The sequence below is a fragment of the Lontra canadensis genome, unplaced genomic scaffold (genome assembly GCF_010015895.1).
Source record: "Lontra canadensis isolate GAN:19392208 unplaced genomic scaffold, GSC_riverotter_1.0 scaffold8, whole genome shotgun sequence".
Lineage (NCBI taxonomy): Eukaryota > Metazoa > Chordata > Mammalia > Carnivora > Mustelidae > Lontra > Lontra canadensis.
The window spans coordinates 3,841,529-3,866,115 of NW_022631002.1; the positions used below are offsets into that span (position 1 = coordinate 3,841,529).

At 54.6% G+C, this 24,587-nt stretch overlaps 1 protein-coding gene across 1 annotated transcript in view; it reads right to left on the bottom strand.

Moving 5' to 3' along the window:
* Nucleotides 1-8,212: 8,212 nt before the first annotated feature.
* The window catches only part of CRISPLD2 (cysteine rich secretory protein LCCL domain containing 2), a 60,733-nt gene continuing 44,358 nt past the window's right edge, over nucleotides 8,213-24,587 (bottom strand). Inside the window, exons 14-15 of the mRNA XM_032853838.1 lie at nucleotides 20,400-20,533; nucleotides 8,213-9,668 (exon numbers count right to left, since the gene is read on the bottom strand). Coding sequence (XP_032709729.1) covers nucleotides 9,614-9,668; nucleotides 20,400-20,533 — 189 coding nt within the window. The 3' untranslated portion in view covers nucleotides 8,213-9,613. The remainder of the gene's footprint in view (nucleotides 9,669-20,399; nucleotides 20,534-24,587) is intronic.

Genomic DNA, 24,587 nt, shown 5'->3' on the forward strand with positions numbered 1-24,587 from the left:
AAGGTGGCCTGGGGTGGGTCCAGGACCAGGGGGCCTGGTGAGGCGCTCAGCCTCCTGGCCTGGCAAAGGGGACACCCACACCTCCCCGGCGGGCCCGTGGTGATGAACGCATGTGAGGAGGCACGTGAGCCACTGTGAGTCGTCGAGGCCCCAGCCCGGGTTGCAAGAAAAGGTGCACTTTTACTTTTCTATAACGAACCTTGACCTCTAGCTCTCGAGGTCCTCCCCCCCCACTGCCCCCCCCCACAGCTGACAAACTCAGTAGAAGAAAACTGGCCATTCCACAAAAAGCAGCCTGGGTTTACTTGTTTCCAGTTTAAATCGGTTCGTTCCAAGCGCCCTCTGCCCCTCCTTGAGCTCACACTCAGGGCCCATCTCTCCTCAGCCCAGAGCTCTCCCATGGCTCCCCAGTTCCCCGGACTGGAAGCCCAAGGTCCGATGGCTGCCCTCATCTGCCCCTCTGTCCCCCTCCCTCCGTGCCACCCTCCAGGCATTCCTGGGGCCCAGCGCACTCTCTCCTGAGCCGCCTGGAACTCTTCCCTCTGACACCCTGTGGCTCCTCCCACACCCCAGGGAACTGACCTGCCTTCCCTGAGCACCCCATTTAACACCCCAACAACCTTGGCCTCTGGCACACCCTGCCTCCTTTTTCTCATAGCACCTCTTACACCAGACCCAGAAAATGGCTAACTCGTTCTCTTGTTTCCTACCTGCCAAACCCCTACTCCACCTCCCTGCAAATGTAACACCAGGCATCTGTGTCTGTTTTGTCATTTGTGGTACCTCTAGGATCTAGAACAATGCCCAGAACACAGTAGGTGCTCAATAATCATTGGATGGATGGATGGAGAATGGATGGATGGATGGTGGAGGATGGATGGAGGATGGAAGAGGGATGGAAGATGGATGGAGGATGGAGGATGGAAGGTAGAAAGGATGGAAGGAAGGAGGGAGGGCTGGTTCAGCCTATAGGCTGGGGAATTCTGCAAGTTCTAGAAGGAAGCCAGGAAGCCAGGAAGCCAACTTCCTTCTACTCTCTGGTTTCCCAGACTGATGAGGGGGCTTCCTCCCCTCTTCCCTACCTGGCTTCAGCACAACAACAGGTGTGCACAGGGGGCCTTTCCCAGTGCCCACCTATTTAAGCAGAAAAGGGATTTGTTACAAGAACAGTGAGGATCCCACAGAATCTCAGGAGGGCTGGAGGACCAGGTGGGAAGATTCTGCAGCCAAAAACAACCTCCAAGATCACAGCACAAAACTGGTCATCTGGGAACCCCCCCCCCACCGCCCCGCTCCCAGTGGGTGGCTGAGCATGGCCATGTAGCCCCAGGTGGGAGTCTGGACCCTCCTGTCAGCCCCACTCCCAAGGGAACCAGATAAAACACAGGAGACCCAGTTCAGTTGGAATTGCAGATAAACAATGAACAACATTTATTAAAAGAAGATTTCACACAATATTTTATTGTTATTATTATTATATTTTATTGTCTTTAAATCCATCGTCCTTACTAACTGTTCCCAAAGCCCCCACTGTGGCTCCAAGAGAAGTCTTTGGACACCAGCTTCCTTGAATCCAGGTCTCCCAGTTCCAAGAATGGGGGGCATGCCCCTTGCGTGCACCCTAGCTGCAAGGGAGTCTGGGAAAGTGGGCATCGGATGCTCTAAGCCCCTCCGGGAGGACAGGGTTCCACTTCCCGTGTGGGGAGTCCCGCAGACGATGGGCGGCACCCAGTTTTAGGCTTCTGCTCTCCTCTCATCTGGGGAGCCCAGGAAGGTGAAGAATGAGGCTTCCCAGTTCTGCTGTGTGTTCCATGAGATGTGGCTTTTGAGATACAAGCAGCCTTTCCTTCCATCTGTTTTCTCCACCAGAGTTTAATGTCTATTTAGATACAATCTCTGCTAAAAGGAACCAGGGCTTCTTGGAGAAATGGCTGATTCCAGGGTTGGGGAGAGGAAAGAACAGGGTGAGCCAGGAAACATCTTGTTGAGCCAGAACGGATGGGGCCCAGGTCAAAGGAGCAGAGCTGCCGGCTGGCCGGGGCTCCCCTGCCCCAGCCTGGGAGGGGCGAGCACCGGAACAGAAAACGTAGAAGACACTGTCATTCCCTGTGTGACACGTCGACCACACCAACGTGTGTGTGTACAGGAATGACATACAGACGTCATATACAAAGTAAATACAAACATATAACCTAGACAAAATAAAGCGTGTGTGTGTGTGTGTGTGTGTGCGCGCGTGCACGCACGTAAATGAAGAGGGGACATACCATTAGTGCCACCTAATAAAGGTGGAGGGCAGAGGGTGACCAGAAAAGCGACCATCTGAAAACGGCCCCCGAATGCTTGCTCCAGGCAAGACTTATCAATGAAGGCGAAAACTAGCGAGTGAAGGTTTCGCGGGGCTGGGATATTTACATAGTCTCAATGTATGTCTTCCCGAGATAATCACTTAGAACACCAAAAAAATGTGGCAGACACAACCTTTACCAAGGGATCAAAGTGGACCCCCACAGCCAGAGCGCGAACAGATGGCTACCACTTGTGTGATGTCCCCAGTGAGACAGGGGCAGTGTCACCTGCGGGCGACCCTTGCCCAGAATGTCTAACCTGACGAACTCCACGCGAGGGACGCCCTGCGAAGTATTTGGCCAATCATCCTGAAAACATCACAAACAGAGAAGATACAGGGAGGTCCTTGTCCAGCTGAAGGACCGAAGACCCAGAGACTGAGGGAGACTCGTGATCTGAGAGACTCCATGAGCGCGGGGACGCTCCTGGGACACTGGGCGAAATCAGAGCAAGGTCTCTCTGCGGATTCTGTCACAGAACGCACCCGCTTGAACTTCCCGATTGAGAGAACTACGCCAGGATTTACGTCTGGAAATCTCTCCATCTGAGTAAGAGAATACCCTTATTCTTAGGAAACACACACAAACGTGTTCGGAGACGAGGAGGGTCTCGCGTCTGCAAGGTCCTCTGAGATCATTTCGAAAAGAAAACGGACCCGGCAAATGTGGTAAATGTTAATTAATGCCCGGGGAATCCGAACGGAGGATATTTGGGGATACTGCTAACATTCTTGAAACGTCTCTGCAAGTCTGAAATTATGTAAAAATGAAAAGTTACAAAATAAACAGAAAAGTCTGTCTGGAAACTTAAAAGCTGAAACGGGCCTTCTTGTTCCTGCTGTCCCTCTGGGGCCTCCCTTCCCTGAGGGAGAAGCCAGAATGGTGGGGGCTCCTGCCAGAAGGCCCAGGGGAGGGTTTTAGAGGGAAAAAAAATCCTGGAGAAAGCCCAACACATTTGTTAAAATAATGGCATTAGTTACAGTAACAAGTAATGTGCATAAAGCTTTAATTATGTGCCAGGCCTCCCAGTGATTTTATTTTAAATGATGTTAGGGGCACCTGGGTGGCTCAGTGGGTTAAGCATCTGCCTTAGGGCCAGGTCGTGATCTTAGGGTCCTGGAATCGAGCCCCGTGTGGGGCTCCCTGCTCAGCAGGTGGCCTGCTTTTCTCTCTCCCTCTGCTTTTCCCCCTGCTTGTGGTCACTCTCTCTCTGTGTCAAATAAATAAATAAAATCCAAAAAAAAAAAATGTTGTCAATGTGTTTGAGCCTCAGAACAACCCTATTATCATCCCCAGTTCACCTTTGAGGACACTGAGGTGGAGTGATTCAGTAACCTGTTCGAGGTCTCCCAGATCGTGCGTGGTAGAGCTGGGATTTGAATCCAGGCCCGCTGGCTCCAGGTTCCTCTCCTGCCCCTCAGAAGTGTCTTATCAAAGGTTCAAGCCGAGATAAGCCGGAGAAGAAGAAAAAGAGGGCAGAGCACAGACCAGATGCCAAAGCCAAACCACTCAGCCATCCCAGGAGTGCTGCTGCCGGAGAAGAGCTGAAAAGGGGCTCGAGCAAAATCCCAGAGAGGGAACAGCAGTGCCTCCACCAGCAAGGTGTCCAGAGAGATGAGGAGTCCAAGAGCTATCCTTACGCAGCCTGAAGGATAGTTTCTACCTGTTGGATTGGGCTGAAGTGTCCCCCTAAATTCATGACCTCCTGAAACCCCAAAATGGGATATTTTGAAATAGGGTCTTTGCAGATATAATTAGCTAAGGATCTTGAGATGGAAGCATTCTGGATTTAGGGTGGCCCTACACCCAGTGACTGGGAGAGGGCCGCGCGAAGATGGGACAGAGAACAGAGGGATGTGCTCACGAGCTGAGGAGTGTCTGCAGCCGCTAGAACCAGAAGAGGAAGTACGGAGTCTCCCCTAAGCCTTTAGACAGGGTGCGGCCCTGCCCACACCTACAGCGCAGATTTATGGCCCCTAGAATTGTGAAAGAATAAACTTCTGTTGTTTAAACCGCCAGATTTTTGGTCATTGGTTACGGTGGCCCCAAGAAATTAATGCCCCTGTGATAAGTTCCCAGGAGGGCTGCACCTTGCTCGCCCAAGCCTCTTCCCTCCTTCTCCCTCAGTAGGATCCCCTATCCAGGTCGAGCTGCAATGTGCTTGGTTAAAAATATACGCATCTCCAAACTCCTTTATGGCCAGGAGAGGCTGTGGAACCCAATTCAGACCAATGGGGTATAAGTAGACACTTGGCCAAGACATCTGGGAAAGCTATTTCTACATCACAGACTTGGGTTTCTGCTTCCAGAAATGGCAGGGAGTTATAACCCAACCAACCATCCTATACATGGAGACCATAATCTGCAGAGAGAATAGAAAATACACCTTGCTGATGTTCATCAAGAAAAGCAGACCGGTGGAAACGTGAGAGTCAATGTTGGGAGGAAAGAGGATAGCGCGGCATGAATCTCACACAGTTTTCAACTCTTTGCATGAAGACAGGCCCGCTGGCACCAGGCAGGGGTGGCTGAATGTCTGGTAAGAACCAGAGGACATGGCAGCTAGAGAGTAGAGGAGAAACCCCAGAAAGGAGAGAGCCATGGGAAGGGAGTGTCCAAGTCTCTTGCTGACCCTTGAACCGTGCATGCACACAGCAGACTCCCAGCAGGCAGTGAGAGCCAACATAACCTGAATGATTTCAGCTAGCCAGTGTTCGGAATTTGAGTCCAGACCAATGAATTTCCTGCTCAGAGCAGAACCATCTAGTTTCCATGATGCATTAACACGATGCCCAAGATAGAATCTGAAATTACAAGACATTCAAGGAAATGTTTTTACAATGTCCACCCTCAAGAGAAGGGGTCAGAAAATGACGCCTTGCAGGCTGGCCATCTGTTTTTAAAAATGAAGTTTTGGGGCACCTGGGTGGCTCAGTTGGCTGGGCAACTGCTTTCAGCTCAGGTCATGGTCCTGGAGTCCTAGAATCGAGTCCCACATCGGGCTCCCAGCTCCGGGGGAGTCTACTTCTCCCTCTGACCTTCTCCCCTCTCATGCCCTCTCTACTCTCGCTCTCTCAAAGGAATAGATAAAATCTTTAAAAAATAAATTAAAATGAAGTTTTACAGGTGCCCTGGCTGGCTCTGTTGGTTGACCATCCAATTCTTGGTTTCAGCCCAGGTCATGAACTCAGGGTCGTGAGATCGAGCCCTGTGTCACTCTTCATGCCAGGGGTGTGGAGCCTACTTAAGATTCTCACTCTCCCTCTCCCTCTGCTCCTTGCTACTTGCATTCTCTCTGTCTCTAAAGAAAAAAAAAATGGAGTTTTACTGGAACACAGTTGGGCTCATTCATTTATGCCTGTCTGTGGCTGCCTTCGCAATACAACCACATGGTTGAGGCTTCATGAAAGAGATGCCAGAGCTCACGATACTAAAGCATTTACTGGCTGGGTCCTTTAAGACGATATGTGCTGACTCTTGCTCAAGAGAAAAGGCAGTCGATGGTGAGTGACTCACAATGACCCAGACTTAGGAACTGGCTGACATATATATGCTAAAGTCATAAAGGAAAGTATCTTCACAATAAATGAGAAGAAAAAAGGAAAAAATTCATGGTGAATTAGAAAATAAGGAAAAGAACCAGATGGACGTTCTAGGATGGAAAAACGTCCTGTCTGAAATAAAAGGGATGGAATTAGCTGCAGGAGGAAGAGGCTGCAGATCTGGCGGGGGGCGTGGAGGGGGAGGCTCCCCAGTGCCCCGCGGGGTGGTGCCAACGGGGTCATTTCCATGGACTTGACCATGCTCTTGTCAGAAACCAGTGAGTGCCGACATCAGTCATTACCCAATGTCTGTGATTTTTACAATCCTGGGGGCAAGTGCTCATGCGATATTTTAAATCAGCATTTTCAAAGCCTGAATCTACACATTTCAGAGGAAAGCTATCCCCACCGCCAACGGAAAGAGTATAAGCGAGGGCTGAGAACACAAAGGCAGAAGTGTTGATAGACATAAAGACGAGCCAAGCCCCTGAGACCCCTCCCCCACCTCACGGCTATAGCAGCTTGGGACACACAGGGACACACGACGGCAGTTACTGAAAGGGGCTGATGTCCCCTCCCTCCCCCAGTTCAGATGGGGAAGCCCTGGCTCCCAGCATGACTATTTGGAGATGGGGCTTCCAAGGAGTTAATTAAGGTTAAATGAGGGTCACAAGGGTGAGGCCTTGACCCAGAAGGATGAGGGGTGCACGCCCAGAGCCCAGGATTCAGGGAGGAGGTGGCCGTCAGCAAGCAAGGAGCGAGGCCTCGGGAGAGAGCGACCCTGTTGCCACCTTGATCTCGGCCTTCTGGCCGCCAGAACGGGGAGGGAATAATCTCTGTGGTCTGAGCTGGTGTGCTGCGGGCGCCCGGGCCGAGTCCTCGCGGACACACGCCGTGTGCTCTCGGGGCCAGCAGCGCACGCGTAGGTCCTGAGACACGCAGGCTCTAGGCTCCCAGCCCAGAGCCGCCGGGCCAGAATCCGCATTTTGACAAGCCCCCGCGCCCACCCCACCCGCACACAGTCTGCACACGGCCAGCGGCCTCTCTTCATCTCCTCTGACTTACCATGTGGAAGTTCCCCCGGAGGCTCCCGAAAATAGGGCCACGGTTGGCATCTCCCTGCCTCGGGACGCGCTCCTGGTAGAAGCCTAAGCGCTGGGAACAAGACAGCCAAGAGCCTTAGAGGGAGGTTTTAAATGTTTTATTTCACAAACTGTTCAGGTTTGTCCAAAAAAGATACGTCACGGAAACACTTCAGAAATCGAACGGGTTTTATTGAAACGACAGCAACGTGGTCCCTGTTCGTGCGAAGCACACACACACACACACACACACACACGCTTACAGTAAATTTTTGTACACAGGAAGTAGTAAAATACATCATTTTTCATAGAAAAAAGCACACATGTAAGCTGCGGGCTACGTGAGCCTACAGACCACATAAACGACCAGAATGGGATGGGGCAGAAATCTGAAGGAAATGAGGACATTTCATTTTGGGGCCAAGAGACCCAGAGACAGCGTTGGCCTGATTTACCAGCTTTCCCTGTGGGTTACCTGCCGATGGCACGATGGGTGCTGTTGACGGACAAAATGAGAGGTGGTCTCCAATTACAGGGGCTTGGGCTCTGTGGCCTTGTTTCCATTTTCGGGAGAAAAACGGTTCCAGTTGCACGATGATGCAGAGTACGGACAGGAGCGCGCGTTCCGGCTCCGGGCTTGTGCTGCTGATCCTGTCAGACCGGCGGCTGTGGGGGCGTCCGGCAACCGGGCCCTTGAGTTGAACAGGATGGGGACCTCTCACACCCGACATTTCAGATTCTCTCTCGGGAAGGACGTTTCCGGAAAGAGCCCCTGGATAGTCGCAAATTCCAAAAGCCCCAACCCTGCAGTCTTGACAGAGCCACGGGCCATGAGAGCCTGGTGGTCGAGAAGAGGCTGAGGAAACAAGCGTCCAGCAGCACAACACCTAGAGTCCAGAAGTTTCCAAGGACTCAGATCTTTGGGCAGTAACTAGACATGCAAGCAACAGGCTGACCGAATTCTCGTGCTCTAGCATTTGGGACTGAATCGTCAAAACCTACGAATTACTACGAGCCCACCGTGCATGAAAGAAGAACAGGTCTGCTCATTGCAGCTCCGGGGAGCAAAGGTTTGCACGGCCTTTCCCCAGTTCCTAAAGGTGGTGGAGGGAAGCTGTTTACCTCCAGTGCGCGCTGGAGGGAGAGATGTTCTGGACGGCACACCGGGCTTACTTCCCCAGGTAGACTTCCTTGTCGGGACCATCTTAGTCTGGCTCTGTCTGTGGTTTTGTTTTTGTTTTTGTTTTTTAAAACCATCTGTTAGTTCCTTTGCCTTTGAAATATTTCGAGGGAGGGTGAAATCAGACGTAAACCCGGTGTTCACGAAAGTGAGAGATTTTAGCCTCTGCAAAGCAATGCTATTTACAAAAAGGTATTTTGTTTCACTGTGGGTTTTGGGTCTGGGCTCCTGAAGTACTTTTATAAAGCGGGACCCAGAGAGCACCGAGCTCCTCGGAGCCGTTTGGCAAGACGTGTTCCACAAAAACAGGAAGAGAAACCCTTCCAGAGTGTTTCTGTCTCTTGCTATTACACCGCAGGAGGGTTTCATAACCACAAACGGTTCCTCTTCCCAGAGCTGCTAACCTGGGCAAGGAATGTACTCAGGAATCCCTTCCCCCCGTGGCTAGAAACTAGGTTAGCCGATGCAGGGGGACCGCATAGTCCACCACTGCTTTCAGAAAGCAGCAAGAAAACAGCCCTCCTTTGGCTGTTCACAGATGCCTCAGTGGAACCAACAGAAACTGTGAGTTGGAGAAAAAAAAACAAGTTGGGGAGGGGGCGCTGGTTTGCCAACAGAACCTCTCGCAAAGCAAAGACCCTGGCGGGGAAGGTGATGCATAACCCAGTCTGGGCTGAGCCAGGAGCCACAAGGGGAGGGACAGGGCCGAGAAAGGATCCTGGTTCATTTGTCCTCAAGGAGACCAAAGGTCACGGCAGCAGACAGATGGGCCACGTGGACAAAAGGAAGGATGAAGACAAGAGATACATCTCGGGAGTTACTAAGGGGCTCTAAGTAAGCCAGCACTGCTGCGTACAGAACCAGCCCGCGGGAGGCGGGGTGCCGGCACGGACGGGGGGCCAGGGCGGGGCCCAGGCCTCGCTCCCCCAGCCCTCCTGGTTCCAGCCCATGTGTCTGACCAGCAAACGTCACACCCATTTTTCTCCATCGGTAGGGACGGACTGTGTTTTCCAAGTTTTTAAATAACCTTCTACTCCATTCCTGAAACTCGCCTTTCCGGCGCTCACTCTGCCTCTTCCCACCCCTGCGTGCCTCCCCCGGGCGTGAGCTCCGAGTCCTGCCATCTCTGTGGGCCTGGAACCCTCTTCCTGCCCACCAAGGAGCACTGGGGAGGAACGCCTCGGTGACCGTCCGTGAGGAGAGGGCACACAGATGGAGACCCCCGGCCCCAGCAGGACCAGTCACCAGCTGTCTGGCTGGGACCCCAGGAGGCAGCTTCTCCATGTGGTTCGAGACAAAGGCACAAAGGGTGTGACACTGAACGCCATTCAAAGGAAGTTTCCTGCCTCTCTATATCCCCAGCCCAACCCCCCGCCCCCCAAAATGACAGAATAAAAATAAAAAGCAAAACTCGGAAGCCCTCTTGAAGACGCACGCCCCCTTCTCCCCGACACTGGAAATTTACTGCCTGACAGCAAAGATCCGGAAGGCCTTTCCGTCTCGGGGGGTCCTCAGGCTGCAAGAGAAGGCAGAGGGCACGTTACTGAAAGATTGGGAGATCTCACTCGGAGAAGGGAGAGCGGGGTGCCCCCATCCCCGCCAGGGATTCCAGCAGCTGCTGCAAACACAGCTGCTGCCCCGGGCCAGGCACACCTGGCAAGTTCCACTCTCTGTGCAAAAGGGCCTGGGTCTGAATCTAGGTCAGGCAGGGTTGTGAAGTTCTTTTCTTTGAACTCCACCATCCGCCGGCCCCAGTCTCTCTGAACTGGGCGTACCCTCCGAGACTGCTGCCTGGGGTTGGCGTCACCTGCCGACCTCCACTGGGACGGCCATCTGGCTGACCGGCCGGTAGGATGGCATCGTAACCGTGATGCCTAAGCCGTGGTTACTGAAACAGAGCATGCCGACGAGGCCCAGACACCGAGCGCTTCTCCGAGAGGTGGGCGCGTTAGCGACCTTGTTTCGCAGGTGAGAAAACAGAAGCAGGAGATGGCAAGGACTCAGCCAAGGTCACACAGCTAGTAACAGCCCCTCTCCAGGCAGGGGTTAAATCCTTCAGCGAACTGAAGCCTTTAGAAGAAAAAAACAAAACAAAAGAACCCAGATCTACTGATGGGGCGCCTGGGTGGTTCCGTCAGTCCGGGGGCCAACGCTTGATTTCGGCTCGGGTCAGGATCTCAGGGTTGTGGAATCGAGCCCCGTGTCGGGCTCCAGGCTGAGCACAGAGTCTGCACGAGACTCTCCCTCTGCCCCTCCCCGCAGCGTGGGCGCACTAATACACACACATGTACCTACACATTGAGAAACCCCAGCGGCCCTGACGTATAACACGCCATGAAGTGCACCCCTGTGTACGTGTACGCTCCGGCAATTCTGAGAAATTTTATAGGGTTACGCAATCACCGCCACAAAGCAGTTCCAGACGATTATAATCACCCCGAAAGATTGCTCACGCCCAGGTTTAATCCGTTCCCCTCCCACTGGCTCCGGCGACTTCTGCCTGTGCAGATCTGCCTGTCCTGGACGTGTCACGTGCTTGGGACCGCACACTACGTGTCCTGAGCACCTGGCTGCTTTGGCTCGGAAGGAGGGTTCCAAGGCTCACCCCACACAGCAGAGCGACCTGTACTTGCCTCCTTTTTTATGGCTGAATCATAGTCCATCCTAGGGAGAGGCCACGTTTTCTGTGGTTTCTGTAGATTCTCTCCACTTCGGGCATCGACGAGAAATGCTGCTGGGAACGTTCGTGGATGTGTGCGCCCATATGGACACAATTTTCTATTGGATATGCAGCGGCACGGCTGGGTCCAGAGGTGAAATGTACGCTTGCCTTTTGTAAAAGCTGCCAAAATGTTTCCAAAGCAGCTGCCCCATCTTACCTCCTCCCCACCGGCTGCATGTGGGGGGCCTGTGGGGGCTTTGCGTCCTCACCAGCCCCCGTTGCGAGTCCTGTAGCTTGTGGGACACAAAGAGCTTGCCCATGCTCTGAATGCAGTGGCGTGATATCCTATTAAAGTATTCCAACAGACCTAACTGGGTCCCTAGTCACGGAGCTCTAAGAGCCCCTAATATTTTGTTCTTGCACACAATGCCACAGAGCCCAGCCTCGTCCTGTCCACACGTGTACGAGAGCTCCTACAGATCGGCTCCAGGGGGCAGGATGGCGGACAGCAGGACACACATCCGCATCTGCGATCTGGGCAGCCTGCCAGACTGCCCTCTGCGGAGACCCCCCCCAAAGACAAGTCCCATCCACAGCAGGTGAGGCGGCCGGTCCAGCCACACGCGTGCCAGCCCGGCGTGCTATTCGGCTTTTGGTGCTCGGCCATTCAAAAGGAGGGCATGGCGTCCACATGGGGTTTTAACTTGCCTTCTGCTCATTATGAATGAGTTGGAGCATAAGATTCACAGCCGAGCCATGGTTTAAGCTTGATTTCCTGTGGAGTCTCCCCTCCAGCTGAAACTGCCGGACCAGACAGATGGCCTTTGCCCTCTCCGACTGCTTGGGAAGGGCGGCAGTCCTCGGGAAGCAGGCTGCTTGGAATTCCTGGTTGTTTTCCCCCTCTCCCCATGGCAGCGCTATGTTCTTGGCTACCCTAGGACTGAACTTTTGAAACAGGTATCCGATGGGAGCCCTTGGCAAGACAGGGCTGTGAGCAAAAGCCAGGCATCCAGACAGACCAGAACGCTGGGCCGCCGGCCTCCAGGCCAGCAGCTCCCACCAGACAGAGAGCGTAACCATGCTGGGGCTGGGGTTACCCGGCTGCCCTGCTGGTTTCTGGAAAGCTCAGGTTCCAGGGCCTTCCTCAGGCCTCTGGGCTGCACGACTTCCCCAGAACCTCTGCCCAAATGAACAGCCTGGGAGAACCAGCCAGAGCCACCAGGTTCTCGGCCAGTCCTCCTGGTGGACCAGCCACGCTGGGAAGAACAGCAAGGTCTGTGTCTCTGGCTACTACTGTCCTATCGATGACATGTCTCCCCACCACAGGGCCCCAAAAACCCCGGGACAAGAGGGCCATGCAGGCTGTCGTCCGGACAAGGGCCCGGTACCTGCGGAGCACCCCCGTCAAGGAGCCAATCCACCTCGGAGGCAAAAGCAGACCTGCTGAATGGGGTGTCTATTTCTTAACACATCAACCAGCGAGAGACGCCACTGAGGGTGCCCGTGTGACGCGGGTCGGGCTCCTCCCCTAGGTCAGGCAGAGAATCCCTCTGGTTCAGGCTACTCCACAAAGCCTTCGGGTGGGTTCCCACTCGTCTCTGCCTCAAACACTGACCAAGCCCCAGTCCGGCTGGCTGAGTCGTTGGCCCTGCGTGTTTGACAGGGAGGGGGTGTGACTGATCGGCTGGAAGCCAGCCTTCCCACCCTCCGTTCTGAAGCCTCACCCTCTGGTCCCAATGCCCTCCTTGGGCTCATTGTAACTCCCACACACAGCAGAAGGGAGTGTCAGTTGGCACCGCACGTCCGGGCAATTTTCTTAAAAGGCATTGACCATTTTAATAAAGGGTTTCAAGAACTTTCGTAAAAAGTACTGGGAAAAATCCCTCAGTGCGCTCTGAACGCATCTCTGAACTCAGCGACGTGTCCATCATTCCGCCAGCGTGCAGCTGAGCACCTACTACGTGCGGGGCACTGGCTGCATGTGGGGGATGCGGGGCTAACAGAACTGCTGAGGTTCTTGCTTTCACGGGCAAGAACTGGGGGTGGCAAGTGACAGCTAAACACAGCAAAGAGATCATCTCAGAGACTGACGGGTCCTGGGAGCAAAACGGCACCAGGAAATGGGAGCGGAGCAGCGCAGGGGTGAGGCTCAGAATAATGGGACCAGAGCAGCGCAGGGGTGAGGCTCAGAATAAGGAGACCAGAGCCCGGCAGGGAGGAGGGATGTAGGGTGGTGGGATCGGATCAGAGCAGAGCAGGGGTGAGGGACACAGGGTGATGGGAATGGAGCAGGCCAGGGGAGGCAGCAGCTGTGTGACAGGCTGAGTGACAAGGGGACCCCCATCACAGGAATACATGGCAGATGGCGGGGGGATTCAGGGTCAGGTGATAGTGGGTGCAAAGGCGCTCATCTCAACGCGTCCCCAGAACAGAGAGGCCAGCGAGCGAAGGGTCGTGAAGAGGGACAGTGTGTCAAGAGGGTAGAGAGATGGGCAAGGATCGCATCAGCTGTGACCTTGCGTGGGGAGGGGAGGGGCTTTCATTCTGGCCATGGAAGAAGCCTAACCCCTCAGAGAGATGTGGTCTGTCCCTGCGACCATCTACCGGAAGGAAGTTCTCTTAAGAAACTGTCGGGAAAGCACACAGGCTGGTGCAAAGATGTTCTCTGCTGTGGTGTTTATCGCAGCAAAGTGAAAGGAAACAGCCCAGATGTCTGTCCAGGGGCGGTCTGTCCACACAAGGGAAGAGGGTACAGCCACGGAAATGATGGCGTGGCTACGTGGCACATGGCTTGGGAGCACATTCAAACGGTTAATGACTGAAAAAAAAAACAGTTACCCTCGCAATACAGGGAGTCTGATCCGTTTCAGGTAAAACGAAAACAAGAAAGAAGGTTTGTGAACAGAAAAAAATCCGGAAGGAAACACATGGGAACGCTGACACTGGCTGTGGAATTTTCAGTGACAGTAATTGAAATCTGAAATTATTTTGAAATTATTTTCTTAAATAACTGGCAATTACATCTTGAAATTATTTTCTTAAAATGTCTTAAAATTAAGAGTTTAATCGCTTGAAACGAATTCCTTAAAAGTATTTTAAAATTAAAATGATTTCTGGAGGTTTCTCTAATTTTAAAAAGAAGAATAGGAAGGAACGGAGGAAGAGAGCCCACAAGACATCCAGAATGGGCTGGGGAGAAGCAGAACGCATCCCTGGGAGCCGGCAGCTCTGCCCACCCCTGCTGCCCGCGGGATGCCGCCTGGGTCCTTACATAAGCTCGCCCCGTGCACCTCTCAAGGGCACCCCATAGGATCTCTAAGGTTTTCGTCACTTATGGAAAGGGAACCAAGGCTCTGAGTAATACGCGATCTGCCCCAAATGGAACACCTGTTCCAGGTGCAGCTGGGATGCGGACCCAGGTGTGTCGAGGCCCCTAACCATTATCCTGAGCAGTCAGGCTGTGGCTGGCCATCTCCGAGGGGGACATTGGCCCACCCCAGGTCCCCAGGGGACGGGGGAGGTTGTAGGCCCTCAAGGAGCCCCAAACATCGGACTGCATCCTGGAGCAGCTGGTGGAGGTCATTCAGGAAGGGACCGATGGCCCGTTGGCACCAGGCCACTCAGACTGCAAGGACAGCATGACACGCCGCTCTCGGCACGGGGTGGGCTGTCCCAGGAGGGACCGTGGGCTTGCCCACGAGCCGGCGGCTGACCCCACGGAGTCACAGAACCCAGCGTCAGACGGACTGCGGGAAAGGAACACGCGACGGCTCTCCTGGCTTTTTCAGGGTGCAATTTCTTTTTAATTATGAAGAAATATCATTTCTTCGTATACGTGTCCGTATGCGTATTGATATGTATAGACGTACGTGTGTGTAGGTGTTTGTATGCAGTGTAGATATTCTGTTGGTTTATTTTAAAGATCCGAACCCTGTTCTCCCAGAGTCTCATCTGTTTAGAGATCTTCCAGGAAAACTCAAGAGTCAGACAGACGCAGCTTCAGACCTTATCCCTAGGACCTGGGTTAGTCCCGCTCTCTGAGCCCGTTCTCCCATCTGCCGAACAGGGCCTGTGAAAGCATCCGGTCCTTAGGGACAGCGGGAGGCGTACGCAAGCCTGTGCCAGCAACCCCGGGTCGGTGCGCTCAGCCAGTGGGAGCTGCAAACAGTCCTTCCTATGCTGTTTGAATCCCAATCGCCCCTCCGGGAAAGGACCATGTGCCTGGCACACGGTGGGTCCACACACAGTGACAAAGGCACTATCCCCACAGAAGCCCAAACCCTGTCATAAGTCTTCCTCTCATTGCGTGAAATATAAAAATATTCTTTCGGGAAAAGTGTGTGGTATATGATCTCCATCTTGATTTTGTACGGGTTGTATGTGCCCTGGGGGAGAAGGCCTAAAAAGCTATAAACGAGCAAGTAACAGAGGTTAGCAGGGCACCTGTGCGGGACTCTGGTTTTCTACCCCTAAGACTTATTACTTAAATAGTAAGTATGTATTTCTTTTCTAATATAAACTTCTAAAGATAGGGGCGCCTGGGTGACTCAGTGGCTTAAAGCCTCTGCCTTCAGCTCAGGTCATGATCCCAAGATCCTGGGATCGAGCCCCACATCGGGCTCTCTGCTCAGCGGGGAGCCTGCTTCCTCCTCTCTCTCTGCCTGCCTCTCTGCCTACGTGTGATCTGTCTGTCAAATAAATAAATAAAACCTTTTTTAAAAAAGCTTTTAAAGATAAAAACAAGTGCGCCCTTGCCCTGAAGGCTCGCCCGACCCCTCCTGGGCAGGGCCTGTGCCCCAGGCTCAGGGATCACATGTGCTGGTGAAGAGAACGGGTATGGGGGTCAGTGGCCTGATTCAGTCATGACTCTGGGGCTTGCTGGCCAGTGACCTTGAACAAGTCACTCAACCTCTCTGGGCCTCCCTTTCCTTCCTGATATAGTGGGGATAACTGGAGTCCCCACTTCATGGGGCTGCTGGGAGGATTTGATGAGCTGCTGTGCGTACAGATCTTGGAGGGTGGGGAGGGGGAAACACACCCATTTGCCCAGCAGTGGGAACCCGACATCCAGTCTTGGTCCAGCCAGCTTGGGGGAGAGGGAGGAGCTCATGACATCCGGAAACAACAGCTTAATGGTGTCTGCTTCTCAGAGTTTCTGGATACACTGAGGGATTTTCAGACACCCAACCCTTCCGAGTCCTAGGGCTGAGCTGTCCAGCAGAGCAGTCGACCAGTCACAGTGGCTACTGGGCACGTGGGATGGGACTCGCCCAGACTGAGATGCTGGATGTGTGTCATACAGGGTAGAGCTCCAAGATCTTATTTTTAAAAGTGCCTATTTCTTATCAATGACTTTCTATTAATTGACATTAAAATGATATTTTTGATACAATGCATTCAATCAAATATATTCTAAGTTGTCCTTTTTACTTGTTACTGTGTCTACCAGAAACTTTAGAACCCCATGTGGCTTTTGGTTAAGCGTGTGCTGGACATGCCCCAGGAGGTCAGGGCCTGGCACAAAGACGCTGCCCACAAATGTGACACTCATTTTTAGATGAAAGTCCTTCCACATATAGACCATCCACCTCTGTGTACGGGTTATGTTTGTTAAAACCAAGTGGCCAAGAATGCTATCTGTCAGCACCGGTGTGTTTCCCAATCTCCTTGTGAAATCGGGCTTTTAAAAAAACAGTCCTGGTCTAGGAAAAATTCCTGAACCGATATTCACCCAGATGTCCAGCTTCTTTACGAGAACATTCCAGCACACCCCGGTCCCAATGTCGAGAGCCCTTCCTGACACCTCTCCTTTCCTCTGCGAATCCTGGGTGGACATGTGTGTGAGACAGAAGCCTCCTGTCCTCCCACAGGGTCTCAGTTCTGCATACGTGTCTTTCAAAACTCTCAGGAAATCCTCTTCTAGAAAAAGACCACTGCTACACCAAAGCTACTTTGCAGCCAGACTGACTTCTGGCCCAGGTGCCGAGAATTCTGCTCAGGAGGCTTCTGCTTGCTTGCTCGACCAGAGGTGTCCCTGAAGGGGCATGAAGTTCGCAGTGTCCAGTCCCAGAGTGTCCAGCATCCGCGACTCCCTGGGGACTCCCTGGGACCACTCCTGGGAACCAGCAGCCATTGGGGACAGAACCACCCTCCAGCCCCAGGCTTGGTTCCCGCAGCCCCTAATGGGAACAGGCTCTGGGGAGGTTTCCCGGTCCTGGTCTCTGTGCGGAGGGCTGCGGAGGTCCCATGTCAACGAGGGGCCGTGGGGCGCAGCCGGAGCCTCCAGACAGTGAGCCGGGGCCCTGTTTCATGGGCTCAGCTGCCTGCCCTCCCTCCAGAACAGTGACGCCTGGGCCCCTGCGACTACACTGGTCCTTCTTCCTGCCATCTCTGCCCCACCAGATGACACGGCCCTCGTGGGCAGAGATCAGGCCGCATGTTCCCTGCTGGATCCCAGTGCCTGGGACATCACACCGGCTCGCCAAGTGTTCGACCCCTGACGGGTGAGGGCGCATCGGAAGGACGGACGCATGGATGGAAGAGTGACTTCCCGCAAGGTACTCCCCTTGTCCCGAAAGACCATCCACACAGCCAGTTTCTTACGCACAAGTCACTTGGCCCTACGTGCAGGAACCACGGCACCGAGGTGAGCAACAGACTTCTAAGTGATACCATAGGTACGAGGGCCCCGGGTTCACGGGGCATGTACGGTGAGCCGCCGGCCGGTGCCTGGCCAGACCCTCTCCATGATCTTCACAGCGACCATGTGACAGAGGATGGACCGAAGCTCGGGAAGACCGCCTGCCCAAGGACACCCAGTGGGGAGCAGGGTCCCAAATGTCATCAGACCCCACCCCACAAGAGCACCCTCCCGGCGTGGCCTCCCCCTTCTGTGTGTGCAGGGTGGACTCCGTTGTCTCCCCGCCCACCGACACCAGCATCCCGGGCCCCAGGAGAACAAGTCCGAATCACAAAGTATCAGAATCCCACATGGTGCCTGTGTGTGCCGGGGACGCGACCAGCCTCACGGCATCGTCCGACCTGCACCAGGAACCCTGGGAGTCGTGTTCATGGAAATCACAGAGCCCAGTCCCAGAACTTCAGACTCTGCAGGTCTGGGGAGGGCCTGAGAGCCTACTTTTCTAGCTAGCTCCTGGCTGACCTGGATTCTGCTCATCTGTGGGGGCCGGTCTGAGACCCACCACCTTACCACGACCCCAGGGCAAGTGTTTTCACCTTCCCCTTTATGGGTGGGAAAACTGAGTCCCAAGTGAGCGAGTCCAAGAAGAAAAGGAAGCAGGATCTCAACTCTGGAGATGCTGCAGGAACTCCCTAGAACTTTTCTGAATAGCACAGCGGGCATTGGCCACTCTGGGCCCGGGAAGGGCTGCCTGGAGGATATTTATAATCATGACGGCAATTCCGGGCAGGTCCCTCGGGAAGTGATAAAGAATGACGGGTCTTGGGGGGGCAGGGAGGGTGACAGTAGGAAAGAAACCACCTTGGGGACCCATCCCAGACACCCACGTGGAGGGGCCACACATTAAGCCCAGTGGCTGCCCTCGGGGAGCCACTGACATGGCCCCAGGGACGAGCTGGGCAGTGAGCGCCAAGGCCGGCCTGCCACGTTTCTCAGCAAGACCGTTTCCTCTTCGAGGGGTACAGAGAGCTCAACAGAGTGGTGTCCGGGACTTCTTTCCAGCCTGGCCAGGAAATTCCACTAATCAGCTGCCTGATTTCCCTCCCATTAAATCAATGGAATTTCCCTTCATTAAGCTCTTCCCAAACAAAGGTTGCCCATGCCAAAGGAGAAGACGCAGACGCCGTCGACTCCAGCATCAGGGCTCAGGGCAGAGTGTCTGTGTGGGCCCCTGGCGGGGTCTGTGTGCCATCCTGACGCTCCCGGGCAGCCTGGGAGTATGGGGGGTGTACACGAAAGCCTGAGCTTCCAGGGCCTGGCACATTTTGTGTTCTTGATTTTATACTCCTTTTTGAAAGAAGCCCCTTCAAATAAAAATTTCAGGGCTCCCCTCCATTATGGGCTCACTCGTGTCCCCCAACCCTATTCCTGCATTTAAACCCCAACCCCCAATGCCTCAGAACGAACCGTATTTGGAGAGGATCTTTGAAAGGATAATGAAGTTAAAAATGAGGCCTTGAGGGGGAACCCCAATCCAACCTGACCAGTCTCCTTAGAGGAGGAAAAGAGGACATAGACGCACACAGAGGGAGGACCGGGTCAGGACACAGGGAGAAGGTGGCCGTCTACACACCCAGGAGAGAGGCCTCAGGAAGAAGTGTCCCCAGCCCACGCCTTGATCGGGGACTTCCCACCTCCAGCACTGCGAGGAAATCAACATCTGGGCTGTAAGCCCCCAGCCGTCTGTGTACCTTTCCCCACCAGCCCCAGGAACAAATACACCCCCAACTGGGGTCTGCCCCGGGGGAAGGCGAGTCATCAGACCCATTTCACAGACACAGGAGCCAAGGTTAGGGAAAGGCCGGATGCCTTGTGTGAGGTCACAGGGTTCTCAGAGGAAACCCCGGAACTGGGGCCTGGGTCCCTGGGCTGCGAGGCCTGTGAGGCACATCCATGGCAACAGGACACAGGTGAGGCTGAGAAGCATCTGCCAGGAGATAACTGGCAGCCTGAAGCCACCCTGGGACCCCTTAAGAACATTCTGGAAAGGCCTACCCAAAGCCTCAGACATTTGCTCAGTCTTTGATCTAGGGATGTCATTTCCAGAGATTTCTGGAAATAAGCACTGGCATGTGCTGACATTCCCCCACAAGGATGGTCGTCACGGGACAATCGCCACCTGCCCCTCCTGAGATGGTAAAGTGCTAGACAAACTGCCCCAACAGGAGAGGGGTGCAGTGTGCCCACAGGACGCAACTGTGTGGGGTCACCAGCAGGGACGTGGTGGGGCGGGGGGTTAGGAGCTGCGTGATGATCTAATCAGTGAAAACATAGAGTACTCGACTGTCCACTCCAACAGCCGCTGCTCTCCGCTACAGACAGCCACTGGCTCAATCCTCCAGCCACTCCGTGAGGCCGGGGCCGGCACTGTCCCTGTATCACAGGGAGAACGCTAAGGTACAAGGAATCAGGCAGCTGGCTGGTGGGCACAAAGCCAGTGTGAAGCAGAGCTCCAAGCCCTCCGCTCTTACTTCTGCGAAGGACGTAACCACACTATTGTTAGCTGCAGAGAACCACTGAGTCACCATAATTGGATCCTGTGTGTTTTCTTCGCGCCCATGCCAAGTAAAAGGACCAGAAGGAGACCCAGCACAAGCCTCACGGTAACCCCCCCAGGTGACAGCTTATGGATGATTGTTTTTTTGGGGGGGCTTATGGGAGGCTTCTCAATCTTCTACAAAAACGTATGTCACAGAAAAAAGTTCTCACTTTTAAAACAGAAAGGAAGAGAAAAGAACAGGCTTGTCCTGTGTATTCTGGTGAGAATGAGCACAAGCCGGCCTGAGTTCTCCTCCCAAGGTCAAGGACACTGGCTTCCCTCCCAGGTGCCCCAGGGGCACGGTAGGTGGGCCTTGGGTGATGAGAGCTGGAGAACGCAGCCCTACCTTTCAGACTGGACTCCGTTCCTGAGCGAGCCCACGTAGGCCTTCTTTTTATCCACGGGCATCAGGTCCACATAACCCCCGCTCTCATTCTGGACGACTCCTGCGTGCACGGCCGTCTTGCAAATGCTCGAACTCTGAAAGTGCGAGAAGAGCCGGGATCAACGCCAAGGGCGCTGTGCTCCCAGGCGAGACCCTGCTCCCGCCAACCAGTACTTGGTGGCCACGCTGGCGGGGGTGGGGGTCGTTGATCAAGTTACCCCTAGTAAACACCCATTGCCCCCTTGATTTCTTTGGGGTCTCTCCAGAGAGACCTGGCATCCTTCATTCATACACATTCATTCCTTCAGCAAGGATTTTCTGAGCACCTACTGGGTGCCAGACCCTGTGCTAAATGTAGGAAAACTCAGCAGGGAACAAAATAAAGACCTGGCCTTCATGCAGTTGAGGGAGCCTGACAAGGAAGCAAATACACACATAACCAACTCTGGCTGTGAAGAAAATAAAGCCGGCTCATGAGGTTACGTGAATGGGTGGAGACACTCAGGATGGTTAATCCGGGAGGACTGCTCTTGGTGTGACATTTGAGATTTAATTTGGGTGAGAAAAAGGAATGGGCCACCGCCTATGAATACATCTGGGAAGAGTATCCCAGGCAGAGGGGACAGCCTGTGCAAAGGCCCTGGGGTAAGAGTGAACCTGTCATGTCCCAGAAACAGAAAGAGGGCCAAGGTGGCTAGAATACGCGTCAGGGGAGTGTGGTGGGGCAGGTGGGAGAGGTGAACGAGGTCCATCCCGCGGGGCTGTGAGGACGACAGGGGGTTCTAGGCTTATTCTAAGTGTCAAGGAAGCTGCTGGTTTTTAAATAGGGGCAGGGTGTGCTGTTTTCCAAAGTTATCAAGCAGTCCAATTCCTGGGTTAACAAACCCTCGAGTTAAATTTTCACTAGGGTCTTTAGGGAGCCATCAGAAAAAGGATCCACAGGATGGAATGTCTGAGATTAACCAATCCCCATGTTGGGGGGCTGGTCCTCGCTCACCCTGACTGTCTGACTCAGAGTTGCCCCTGATGAGGGCCAGGGGACCGAGGCACACTCAAGGTGAAGCACCACGTGGGTGACCCACTCCGGCCGCGTCTGTGACCCCATCCTCCAGCCTGGGGTAAAGACCCAACCCTGGCCTTGGCTGTGGGTGTCCGTCTCCACTGCAACCCAGAGCCCCATGCGGCACCTTCACCCGGTGATGGTGCCTGACCCCCTGCCTTCCCGCCCCCTCCCCCAGAAGCAGCGGCGGTGGGGGAAGCCCGGATTTGGCATTTTCAACACCGGTCGGGGGTTCTCGTGAGCGGCCAGGGCCGCGCGGATCTGTGTGTGGGCTCAGCAGCCTCCTTCCCCCTTAGCAGACAGAACGCAGACTCCCAGCTTCTCCAGTCCCAGCCCCGGGTGGACCGCCTTGGGCCTGGGATCTCACTTCATCTTCCAACGGTACAGGTAAGTCCCACCATTCCCACTCCACGGGCCAGAGCGCGTGGGTTTGGTGAGAACCAAGAACTTGGCCGGGGCTGCGCCGACAGTGGCTTAGCCGAGATTCCCGCTGAGGTCCAGCTGAGGGAAAGTCTGTGCATCCGAGGCCCCCAGAGGCACGGCCCCCCGAGAGTCCGCATCCCTGTCTCTGAGCCTGTGACCACGTGAGCACCCGTGACCAAAGGACGCCCTGCACATGGGACGGAGGTAAGGACTTTGAGGAGGAGAGGAGCCCAGAGTCATCCCCAGGGTCCTTCTAAGAGGGAGGCCAGCTGGGCAGAGATGGGGAGACAGAGCTGAAGATGCGACAGGGCTGGCTTTGCAGATGGGGGGGCAGGGGCTGTGGGCGGCTTTTGGAAAGTGAGAAAGTCATGAAAACAGGTGCCCCTGGTGCAGGGGGCAGCAGAAGGAATGGAGCTCTGCCGACAGCCTGACCTGTACCTGTGGAGGCCTGTGCTGGGCTTCGGATCTCCAGACTGTGAGAGGAAGGCGACCAAGTTACTAAGTCTGTGCTCATTTATCACAGCAGCCCTAAGAAACACATACCGCTTCTGATGGGACATCCATTAGGTCCCTTAAGTGAGGACTTCCAGATACTCGGGAAACAGAGTCACCAGGGGAACGGCCCCCGAGACTCTGGTAACAGGATGAGTCAAGCTGATGGAGCCAGCAGCTCATTCTAGCTCAGCAAGCTGCCAACTTAGAGATGGAGTCAGAATGACGTCTACAGGCCAGACCTAGTGACCTAGTGACCCGGGGCCACGGCCCTCATTGGCTTAGCCTGCAGACTCCGTGTGTGTCGAGCAGGGAGAGGGGGGTGGTGCTTTGTGCAGGGAGTGGAGGCGAGGCCACTGCAGACCGGGACCCAAGTTTGCAAACACCACCTGGCGAGGGTCACTCGGGGTGGGAGGGGCGTGTGCGTCTGGACTTGGCTGTCCTCAAGGCCACCTCTTTGCACAGTACATGGGGGGTCCCAACCATTGATTAACCCAGCCAGAACCTCCCTCATGATGAGAGTGGGCTGGGAAAGAGGAATCCTGTAGGATCCTGCTTACACGGGGCTTCGGACGCGGTCCGGTCCGCAGACCCAGAACGTAGAACAGGGTAGGTACCCCGAGCTGCCCTTTGAATGGGACAAGGAACCCATCAAGCAGGTTCTTAACACCAAGACAGGAGTGAACAGATTCAAGTGGGCTCTCTGAAAATCCTGATCTGAAATCACACAGATTCAGAATCTCACATGTTGGGAGTCTGGGGCAGTCCCTCTTAGGGACGCCCCACCAGGCGGTGGGCTCCTGCCCCCTTCCTTCAAAACTGGGTCCTGCCGGAGAAGCCGCTGGTTTTGCATCAGAAGAAAATAACTTCTCGGCACCAGAGGCTGCCCTGATGGGTCCCTGGGAAGTGCGCCGTGCCGCAGGCTGGGCAGAGCGAGAGCGCCCCGGGGAGCTCCCACACCGAGGGCTTGAGAACCCAAGTGCCCACTTTCTGGGACTGAGTTGTCAGAGTCACCGAAGACCACGTATGATTCTGGGCCGACACATCCTTTCTTCTTTGATAAATGGACAAGGGCAGGGCTCCTTAGCCAAGCGGGCTCTGGGGGACCTGGGAGGCCCCTGAGTGGCACATTAGCAAGAACTTCCTTGGTGTCAGCACGGAACTCGGGAAACCCCAGAGAAGCGGGGACAGCTGGTTACCTCGTCCGCACGAGGAAGCCTTTTGAATTATCCCCTGGAAAAAGGATCTGTAAGTTTCCAGTCCTTCAAAGGGTTTGTGTCCCCCAAAGATTCGGAAGCAGTGCACGGGCGACCATCTCAGAGAGAGACGGAGACTTGAGGATTCCTCTAAACACCGGGTTGGCAGGGGGTGAGCTGTGTGGGCACGAACGTGCGCTCTTCTCGCCGGCAGGCACTTCCGTCTCTCTGGCCACCGCTCACTCCGCTGACCCAGTCACCGGGCGTGAAGCCCAGGGCTGCTTCGGCCGCAGCAGCCGGTGGGTGGGGGGACCCGAGCCCACCGCCCACAGACCCTGTCCCGGAGGCACATCCTTGGGCCGAAATGCTGGCAGGAGGTGCCGCGGTCTGGTTTTGCATCCTGTGACCGTCCTTTGCCTCCTGTCCCCGGAGGATTTCTGGACGCTCGTGGTATCCAAGTCTTCCATGACAACTTCAAGCTGCAGCCACGAGTATGAGACCCTCACGTGGGCGGTAGATCTTTCTCACGAGAGAGGCTCGGCTCTCGTCCGTGATCGACACACACCTCTCCAAGCAACCGCAGCGTTGGGCAACCCGTCTTCCCCTTTCTTGCCCTTCCTTCATCATGTCTCCCTCACGAAGCTTCCATAAACGTGTAGGCCGTCCACTTTCTCTTCCTAGGCCCCGAGCGACGCAAAAAACAGCTACCACCCGCAGAAATCGGGTCTCAGAGAGGCCGGAGCTCGTCCTGCCTCCACCACTTGTCCGCCGGGTGGCCTTGAATGACGTGTTTTGGCCCCAAGAGCCCTTATTTTCTCAGTACAAAGGGCAGGTCATCATCACAGGTAACACTTTCAAGCATTCACCAAGGCAGGCCCTGCTTGGGAGCTTCCTGTGCAGTGACGGAGAAATCTCTCAACAGCCCTGCCAGGCGGGTATTATTATCCTCTCTTAGCAGAAGAGTGGAACAAGGCTCAG